Consider the following 10,701-nt stretch of genomic DNA (forward strand, 5'->3'; position numbering starts at 1 on the left):
GTGTTCATATGTAGTGAAGATTCACTTTAGGTCTAAGGCTAGATTCACACCTATGCATTTTTAGTGCTTTTTGCATTTTGCAGATTTGCACTACAGAACATGTTCCATAGGAAACCATACTAAATGGACTGTAGTGCAAATCTGCAAAATGCAAAAAGCACAAAAAATGCATAGGTGTGAATCCAGCCTAAGGCCTGACGCACATGGGGCATCTGTCAAAGCCCCTCTGAATGCCAGAACTCCTGGCAGGAAAATGCTGCTTACAAAACATGCTAAGAGATGTGTATTGAACATATATTTACGTGCATCAGCGTTATTGTACTCTATTAGTCAGAATAATAATTTATTCTGGCCATTAGAATATATTAACCACTTGTCGACTGCTGAATGATGGCTACAGCACAGTCGTCTAGTTCTGGGACGCAGTCATATAACAGCACGCTCTGCGATCTTAGTGTCCTCAGGTAAATAGCCAATCAGTGGCTCTTTAGCATGTGATCAGTTATGTTCAATCACAGTTGATCACGGAGGAAAAAGAGATGCCGGTTATCGGCCCTCCTTTCCTCATGCTTGATAGCATGGGAAGAGAAGAGAGACGATAACCAGCTTCTCTAAAAGGGACATCTGTACTGATTATCAGTGCAAGCCCACTAGTGCTGCCAATCTGTGACCACCAGTGCTGCAAATCAGTGCCGCCCATCAATGAAGCCTCATGAATGCAGCCTATCAGTGCCCATCAGTGCAGCCTCATCAGCCCACATCAGTGAAAGAAAAAACTTACCCGTTTGCATTTAATTTATTTAGCAAAAAGGAAATAACCCAGTGGTGATTAAATACCACCAAAAGAAAGCTCTATTTGCGTGAAAAAATATGAAAAAAATTTGTTTGGGTACAGTGTAGCATGACCGTGCAATTGTCATTCAAAGTGTGACTACGCTGAAAGCTAAAAATTGGCCTGAGCAGGAAGGGGGTAAAGTACCCAGTAGTCAAGTGGTTAATGCTCAAATTATTTGCATTTAGCTGCTTTCTTGCGATTTTTCTGTCCTTCAGCTTCTCTCCTGAATGCACATTTGGTGCTTTTTTTATGCCTGTAAACACTCCTCTTCTAATATGCCTATGTGTGCATGGATACATAGGCTAACAGAGGTGCTTTTACAGGCTGAAAAAAAAAGAAAAACCCAACACTCAACGCCTGTATAAGCAGCGTTTTTTTAAGCTCTGAGGCCCAAATCATTTTCTGATACTTTGACACAAAAAACAAAATATATACACTTTTAAAATAAGGACTTAAAGCTGGCCATACATTATAACAATTTCTGTACAATCTGCAAGTGCCTGCCTCACTGGATATAAATTGAAAGTGTTGTTTAGATTTGACTTCATATGCAGTTTTTGGTAAATCTGAAGGAAAATTTTACAAAAAGATCGTATCATGTATGGCCAGCTTTACGTACATAGATTATTAAACATATTGGAAATCATAGCAAGCAATTGATAGTTGGCACTTCAATATGCCATAACAATTGCTTACAGTAACAATATCATACTTCAATGATCACAAACTATACTTGAAGCAGTAAATGTCATACACTGTAAACATCAGGCCATGCATGGGTGGGTAACAGTTTCTGTTTTCTACAGCTTGTTCAGCAGGAATGAAGCATTTGCATTTTAATGGTTGCTTTGTTTATAACGGGAGGAATTGTTGTGGGTCTGCCCTCTCCAGGGAGTAATTCTCACACCATAGAAGACTGCCCCACTTTAAAATGAGCCAGCTAGTCTTTGCTCCCCACAGTATTACCCAGATAGACGGAAGGATCACCATGCACCTTAAACTCATACTCGCGCTCAGCTGCTTCAGCCAAGTCTTCTCTGTACCGGGTAAGAACAATTTTATTGTAATATTGGGATCTTATAGCTGTACCACATATAGGAATGTGGCACATATTGAGTCTTAAAAAAAAAAATTTTCTACTTTCAATTGCACGTTTGGTTTTTCTTCCAGAAAGCTATAGGAAAATGTTCATGTACAAAAATGCCCAGCAAAGGCCATAACTGGGAAAGGTCCATTAGAAATTTGATGATGCCTATCCACTACATAATGCTAAACTGACCATATACTAGTAACATTTTTTTTAGAACGCTTGTTCATTTTTTTAAACAAGTCAAATCAATGGTAATTTCAAATAGTAAATGTGGTTTTTGTTTGGAAAAAATACAGAACTGAATGTTAAAAGCAAAGTGCTTTCAAATGACATTCATCAAGTCATTGAATGTACTGATTGAGAATTTTTCTAAGAATTTTCTTACAAATGTTCAAACGTTCATTCAATAATCTATTAGTGTATGGTCAGCTTTACTTTTGCTAGAGCAGTAGGGAAAGGTGCAACATTTTCCAACCCATTGGATCATGTAAAACTAGTCTCCTGGCATTTAAATAACACAAAATGCAGCACTCTGAAAAAATGATCAAATAAATTCCAATGTAGTACTGTATGCATAAACAATGCTATTTATTCAATAAACTAAAAAAATGGTTGAACAGTCAAAGTTTAAAATAAATGGTAGTGAGCGTTACCAGTGACCTCAGAATGGATAAGGGGGAAACAATCATCCGGGTGGCACTGGGTCTGATCCACTCATCTGAATGCTCCTCATCAGAGCACTCTACTTGGCCCCTAGACTCGCAGTGCTCCAGGCGTGCTATGTTTTTTTTTTTTGTTCCTAGCATTTAAATGCCTTATAGGTTGTAAAATTTTGCACAGTTGTACCAAATCCATGGTATTTACATTTTTGACGCAGAGAGGAAATAAGGATGGGCTATTAAAGAGAACCTTCAGCTTTGCAGTAATAGAATACTAAAATATAATGATACATATGATACAGGATTGTTCTGGTATCCCAACAAGATTCCCAAAATATTGCTGATACTTGTAGATTAAAGCTGGCCTTAGATGACCCATACATTCTATGGGCAGGCTGCTTGTACCCAAGTCAATCCATCGATTGGCTTGGGTACAACCAGTATGTTAGATTTTTGCATGCAATTATTGCCAGCAGCTATAGCTGCTAGCAATCATCACTGTTTTCTCCTGGCAGGAGGGATTGCCCCATGAACACTGACTGTGATTTTGGGGGAATCGGGTGATTTTCTTTCCTGCAACCCATGGGTGCAGGAAAGATAATCATATCATCTATGGCCTGCCTTGCAGTGCACTGCAATGCACCTGTATGGTGTGAGCAGGGCACATAGAAAACAATTATTTTCTATATGCCATTGTATTGATCTAAGGTGTTACTGAGCACATTAAGGGCACATAGGGTCAAACTAATGAAGCTAGATACAATTTACATACCATTTATATATTTATTTGACATAATGCATCTCATAGCTTTACAGTTTGATTAACACCTTAACAAAAAGTATAAAGTATATCTAAAGCCAAATGTTTCAATATTATTATAGATAGGAGTATGAAATGTTTAAAACCTCTGTCAGATTCTTTATACCATCGTATTCTATGCAGTGCATTCATTCTTTTAGTAAAACAATTGCCCGTATTTAAGGTTGCTAGCAGATTTTGGACAATTTTCCCTCACCAAAACTGTCCTGCTGCTGGCCAATTTTACACTTCAGTGTCATCTGTGGTGACTTAGCTCTTGCAGCAAAACACCAGCCTGTACTCTCTCCAGTACATTTTGGCCAGTTCTCCCTCATTAACACCATAGAAATGCAGTCCAGGTGCGTTCCAGATGCTTTTCTGCATGTGCGTTTTTATGACGCGTTTTTGATGCAGTCCAGTGCATTTTTGAAGCATTTTTTGATGCAGTCCAGTGTGTTTTTGATGTGTTTTTCAATGCAGTCCCATGCATTTCCCCCTCGGTTTCTTAACCTTAAATAAGGACATGTGTGTTCCAGTCCATTTTTGGTGCATCCCTGAAGTCACCTGAGGAGATCTCCCCTGTTCACAATATTTATTTTTTACGTTTATTATATTAATTAATACTACCTGTCCCTGCTTCTTACGCTTTTTTTATTTTATTTTTTTTATTTTTTATTTTTTGGCAATAGCTTGCCAGTTAACTCTTAAAATAGCCAGAACTTAACAGGATTTACTTCCCATAGACTTAATATGATTGAGCCACTGGCAAATTTTGGTCCACATGCTGTTAGGCTGGATTCACACCTATGCATTTTTAGTGCTTTTTGTATTTTGCAGATTTGCAATACAGAACATGTTCCATAGGAAACCATATTAACTGGACTGTAGTGCAAATCTGCAAAATGCAAGAAGCACTAAAAATGGACAGGTGTGAATCCAGCCTTACTGTGGGTGTCCATGAAAATCATTCTGTTCCATAGCACCACATACAGCTATAAAGAAGATCCAAAGTATACAATTTATATATATTTTTTTCAATATCATCCCTGAAGTCACGCAAGGAGACCATCTCCCTTGTCTACAGTATTTATTTATTTATTTTTTGTTAATGTTACCTGTGCCAACTTCTTATACTTATAAACAGTATTTACTTCCCATAGCCTTAATAGGATTTGCCTTCAGGTTCAGGATTGATACATTTTAAAAAGAATTCAGCAAACCCATGACAAATCAAACCCAGGCTGATTCATTCTTCATTAACTCCATTGAAAAAAAAAAACACCCTCTTTGGCCTTAGATACACTTCAGCAGTATGTCTGGACGTTCGAAACGTTAAGGCGATACATTTTCTCTTGATATACACATTGCTTGAAAATGGCTTCATGGGTTAATTATTTCCAACAAAAAATCTAATATAAACTAAGCAAAAAAATATTCTCTAAACTGAATTAAATAAAAAAATAACATACACTTTTTCTTATATAAAAAAGTTATTTTCATTAAGTGATTTTGTGTCTTAGTCTAAAGCTAGCCATACACGTAATTTCTTAAATGTTTCTCTCAATTTGGGAAGCAAGGATCCCTCCACAATATACTGGAAACACAAACCCCCAACTTTTTAATTTTGCTACTTGTAAAGGAAAATGTAATTGTGAATGTATTGGCTTGTATTTTAGTATAATGAATGACTTTACCTACAAAAGATATGCAGAATATCACCACGGTGCATAGCATGTCCCCTCTGCGTTGAACATCCTTGCAATTAAAAGATCATTTATAAGTTTCCATACACCCATTTTCCTGTGGAACACATGGTTTAAGGCTAGGGCAATATGGGTTATCAAATCTCAAATAAGAGATTTGAGCACTTCATTTGAAACAGATTGAAATCAGTGTTAGGCCTCATGTACATAGACATTTACATGGAGAAAAAATATTCTAGCATAAAATTTCCAGCACTTTCTCACATGTCCGGGGAGCCATAGGTGCAGGGTACAGCCACACATCCAACTGAATGGTTGTATGCGCTTGTACACTTGTTATCACCAATGCTTTTCTTAGCATTTACCTACACATGTGTATATGACATATTCCCTAAATGTGTAACTTTTACATTCGGGACAAATATTTTTCATGCATACATGGGTAAACACCAATGCAGAGGAGCATCAGGGTTTACAAGTGTGTGCATATATACAACCATTGTTTTATAGGGGCAGCTGTTAGTGCCACCTACTGCTCCCCAGGCATGGGAAAGCATCGGGAGCATTATGCTAGAGGACTTGGGCATGTAAACGTCTATGTGTATGAGCCCATATTCTTATGAGTTAATTGATGAGCCACACTCTCACCTTCCAATTCTGTCTACTTCCAGTCTAAAAAAAACACTTTCAGTAATTTATATGTTGTTATCAAGTGCATAGGGCAACACTTAAGCATAGCAGCATTTTAAACTAATCATGTTGTGTCTTGTCTGTTTTGTATTACAGTGTCAACCTCCAGCAACTGCACACCGTCCTGCCAGTGGACACAGTGGTTTAATGTTGATCGCCCCACAAACAACGTAGATGGTGGAGACTTGGAGACACTGGATAATATCAGAGCTCATGGATACAATATATGCAGAGCACCCAAAGATATTAACTGCCGTTCCGTCAGATTCCCTTACGTTCCCTATACTTATCTCCTTTACAAAAGTCAGTGTGACCGCAGCACAGGACTCATTTGTCTTAACAGGGACAATGTGGACCCATGCATAGACTTTGAGGTGCAGCTGCTGTGTTGCACTTGTGAAGAAGAGCCTGAGCCACCCAACACCACAATGCTCCCTGCCGTGACCACAAGTAAGTTTTATTCTTATTGAAATTTTTGCTTGTGATTTCACTAAAGAATAACTATTATGAAAAAAAATTTCTGTCCGTACAACACATACATGTTGAAGACTGACAATGTCATTCTTAACTAGCCAGGTCAGTCATCACGCTACACTTGTGCTACTAAATCTAAAGCAAATTGCATAGAATGTATGATGTGCAGTGAGCAAGAAATCCTCATTCACATAATTAAAATGTTTAAAGAACCCATGTCCACATTTTTAGCAATTCAAAGTGTTTGCTACACATAAGGAGAACAGCTTAAGGAAGAAAAATCTATGGCAGTGTTTGAGAAGGACATTTAGCATGACCAGACACAGATTTAGAATCACCAAGAATGAGTAGTGAGACATTTGATCATCTCTTCAACTTGCTACCTCACTGAATTCTTCTTTGGAACTTGGCTAAGCAATGCTTTCTGTTTTCCCTCCATTAAGAAAGCAATAATTAGTGCTTTGCCATTCAGATATTCCTACATGTCCCTGCTCCATCCAAAACTAAATGAAAGATTTTGACTAGAGTTGGGCTTTGACAAGTAATGTTTGAATTGGTAATATACCATATTATAACGCACACCTTCATTTTAGATAGGGAAATTTCAGGAAAAAAAACTTACATTTTAAATAAAGAACTTTGAAGCAAAATAAGGGTCAGTGCCCATCAATGCAGCCTCACCATTGCCCACCTGCAGCCTGATCAATGCCATCTCCAGCCTCACATTGCCCATCAATGCAGCTTTATCAATGCCCATATGCAGCCTCACCATTATTGCCATCAATGCAACCTGATTAATGCCCATCTGCAGCCTCAACTGAGATTACTGCTGCCTCGAAGGAGACGGGGGGGGGGGGGGGGTGGAAGAGCGCCGTCAGATTACATAAAGTGAGAATCTCCTGTTTACTCTGCGGACTCTTTTATATAAAGTCCCGCTTCCAGGACCGGCTTCTATGATAGAACACTGGTCCAATGCCGGCCCAGGAGACAGGACTTCCTATTACAGAGGCTGCCGAGTAAACAGGAGATTCTCACTGTATGTAATCTGAGGGCGCTCATCCCGACCCTCTCCCTGTTCCCTCCTAGGCAGACCAAATTGCAGTATGAGCATATAACACGCACACACTATTTGCACCCGATTTTCAGGGTGAAAAAGTACATGGCATACGCCAATAAATCAATAAATACAGTATTTATATATATATATGTGTGTGTGTGTGTTTGTGTATTGGCTTAGATCATTTTCATCCTTACCCAACTGTTCTCCTTCATTTCTTAGTTCTCTGGCCTGGTTCTCTTAGGTCACTGGCTTCAGCATTTGAGTCACTAACGAGGAACAAGCATGCCGTAATGCCATAAATTGGAAACTATTGATCTGTACACTTGCTGTGGGTCAGTGGCTCAGAAATATCTGAAGAATCTAGCCCACATTGACACCCAAGCAATTAGCATTTTCAGGAGGGCCTCTACATTTTCTCATTACACATTTCCTTTATTGTATTAAGCAATCATGTTTCCTTCATTGTACCTTCTCTCTGACATCTGTCAAAAACCATATGTTGTATTGTGTCAGCAACAAAGTCAGTAAGCTTTTCTATCTTTTACAGAAATGCCAGCAACCCAGTGTGAAAATCCTCACTGTTCCTGGACGAAATGGTTTAACACTCAAAATCCTACTCCAGGCCCTGATGGTGGAGAGTTCGAGAACATAACCACAATCAGAAAGCAAGGTTACTCGGTCTGTGATTTCCCCAAGGACATACGGTGCAGATTAGGACGTTTTCCCTATATCCCTTTAAACATGCTGTATTATGTACAGGAATGTAGTGTGCTCCATGGCTTCGTTTGTCTTAACAAAAATCAGCAGGATGAAAAATGCCTAGATTATGAAGTCCAGTTTTTGTGCTGTGATTGCAATACATCCACCCCAATGCAATCCCTGATCATTCCTGAAGTTACCACTAATCTGACGACTCTGGTTACCTCCAAATACTCTGCCCAAGAGACACCAAACGACACAGAAGTACTCCCAACCTCCCAAGACATGTTTATTCAACTTAACGAAGGCTCTGGTATTCTTCCAAACAATTAAAGGTTTGCGTTTACTGTCACCCAGAAAGGCAGTTCATAAAAAAAAATAAAAAAACACATACAGTATTAGTGATTGTATAACTTTAAAGTCCACCTGTAACTTGATAATTGAATGCTAATGCTGTGAAGGAGGCGTATGGGGGAGGAAGACACTAAACATGGGTGTTGAGTGAAAAATCTGGTGCAGCTGTGCATGGTAGCCAATCAGCTTCTAGCTTCAGCTTGTTCAATTAAGCCCTGTACACACGATCCGAAAATCGTACGAAAAATGCCGCTTTTGAATCGATCGTACAATAATCGGTTCGTTAGTACAGAGCTTTCGAGAGCTGATCAGGACATTTCATCCATTATTATTCTATTGGGCATGCATGAAAAAAAAATTTGCACGATGCCAGATCATACGATTTTCGTTTAATCAGTACAGCTGTCATTCGAAAATGCAATACAAATGCATTACAACACCATGGCATCACTTCTGATTTTTTATTCTGTCGTAAGAGAATTTTCGTGAATTTAGTAAACTCATCAGATTAGACAGGAGATTAGCATGCAAAAAAACCCCCAAAAAAAAACAGACGATCATTCGTCTGACAATCGGATCGTGTGTACCGGGCATCTGGCTTTGACAAAAAAGAAAAACCTGGAAGCGGATTGGTTTCCATGCAGAGCTGCACCAGATTTTTGCACCCTCCAGTTTTAGTATATCAACCCCATAAGGACCATACTTTAAAGTAATCGCAAGCTTTACATTTGATTAAGAGGTCTGTGTTCAGCAGTGTCAGCTAACATTCCAACAACCTAACCTCTTACAACTACCCTGGTAATATGCACACATTTAACGTTGGAGCCTATTTATACAGAAGCCTGGACTTAAAAACTTGTTCAGAGATGTACAGAGGTTGTCATTGCTTCTTTTAATTCTGCAAGTTGACATCTGGCGTGTTAACCTTCTAGTATTAATACTTGCAGGTCCCTTACCTGGAACTAGCATGCAATTTCACCCTGACTGCCCTGATCTGTATGCTGGCTCCAGCTTGGACTCAAAATGTATTTAAGCCAATGGATCAAAGCAATAGCCAGGCAACTAGGATCTTCAGAAGCAGCTGATCAATGGCAGCCCCCATGCTGTTCTTATGAAAGGCTTACATTTAAGGACAGAACTGAACAGAACAGCAGATGGCAAATTTAGTAAAAAAAAGTAGTAATTGTAAGTGATGTTCTTTCTGAGATACGGCTCTCCAAAACTGCACCCGAGTACAGCTGTACAGTTACTTTAGGATGAAAATAATTATGACATTTTGTATTGATTAATTGGTTAATTGATGCCTAATGGATTCCTGGTGTGAAATGTAACAATATATAATAAAGTCAAAATAATGTCAGTATACATCTTGTTCCCATCTAACAAAGGGCGTAAGCTTTGTAGCCCAAAACGGTTATTTGGAACGACATGAATAATATGTAATTTATTACATGAAAATCAATACATTTTAAATGGTCCTTGACTAATTAATTTCTTAAGATGGTAAGAAAGAATGGAAGCATTGAGCTACTGGCACCACTGATCTCCTGGCATCGTTTTCAGAAAGCTGGATCTCAGAAAGCACAGCATGAAACAAAGTGTAATTATCATATTACCTTTACCACCCACTGTCCTTGCCAGTAATAGAACTCCCAGTTAACTCCACCCATAACAAAGAACATCAAATAACAGTGCTTATCTGTTTTACCCTCCTACACTTGGTAATATTGCATTCTAAGGGATAGAGAGGACTTCCTTTCTGCATTGACAGCCAACCAGCGACAATAAGATTGTAGATAAAAAGGTATACCGTGACCACTTCTGCCATTGTATACATCATGGCTTTTGGCCTTCTACTTGATCCAGAAGTTTTGGAATGAGCAATTGATGTCCAGTTTTTGCATATTTGCACATGTGTATAAAAATAAAAAAAAATTAAATCTGCGATTGTAAACAGTTTTTATCTTAATAAAAAGTGGTTTCTACATTGTGTGTGAGATGTGTTTAAAGATGATGTCTGGAAGGACAAAAGCAACTATAAGGGTCCTTGCACACTGGCTTAAATAAATAAAACACTGTATAAAAAACGCTCATATTTAGCATTTTTGAGCCAGTGTTTAGCAGCTTCTAGCAACATTTGGGGACAATAGGTTTTATAAGCGATTTTACAACAAAACAGGCGTCAGCGTTTAGAAGCGTTTAGCAGCAGTTTTTTTTTTTTCTGCCAGAAAACTGCTCCCAAAAACCTAAACCAAAGGGTTTTTTTTCTGCCTCTAAACGTTGAGCTTAAAGAACACCTCTAGACTACATAAGTTCCATGCACACTGGCTTAAAAATC

At 38.5% G+C, this 10,701-nt stretch overlaps 1 protein-coding gene across 1 annotated transcript; it reads left to right on the forward strand.

Moving 5' to 3' along the window:
- The first annotated feature begins 1,781 nt into the window (after positions 1–1,781).
- LOC143936101 (mucin-5AC-like) lies at positions 1,782–10,348 on the forward strand. Its single transcript, XM_077460440.1, has 3 exons — positions 1,782–1,881; positions 5,873–6,226; positions 7,858–10,348. Exons 1-3 carry the CDS (start codon positions 1,824–1,826, stop codon positions 8,340–8,342), a joined length of 897 nt encoding a protein of 298 aa, XP_077316566.1. The 5' UTR covers positions 1,782–1,823; the 3' UTR covers positions 8,343–10,348.
- Positions 10,349–10,701: the final 353 nt, after the last annotated feature.

Source organism: Lithobates pipiens, unplaced genomic scaffold, assembly GCF_037356315.1.
Source record: "Lithobates pipiens isolate NorthernLeopardFrog02 unplaced genomic scaffold, aLitPip1_a1.2 Scaffold_10, whole genome shotgun sequence".
Taxonomy (NCBI): domain Eukaryota; kingdom Metazoa; phylum Chordata; class Amphibia; order Anura; family Ranidae; genus Lithobates; species Lithobates pipiens.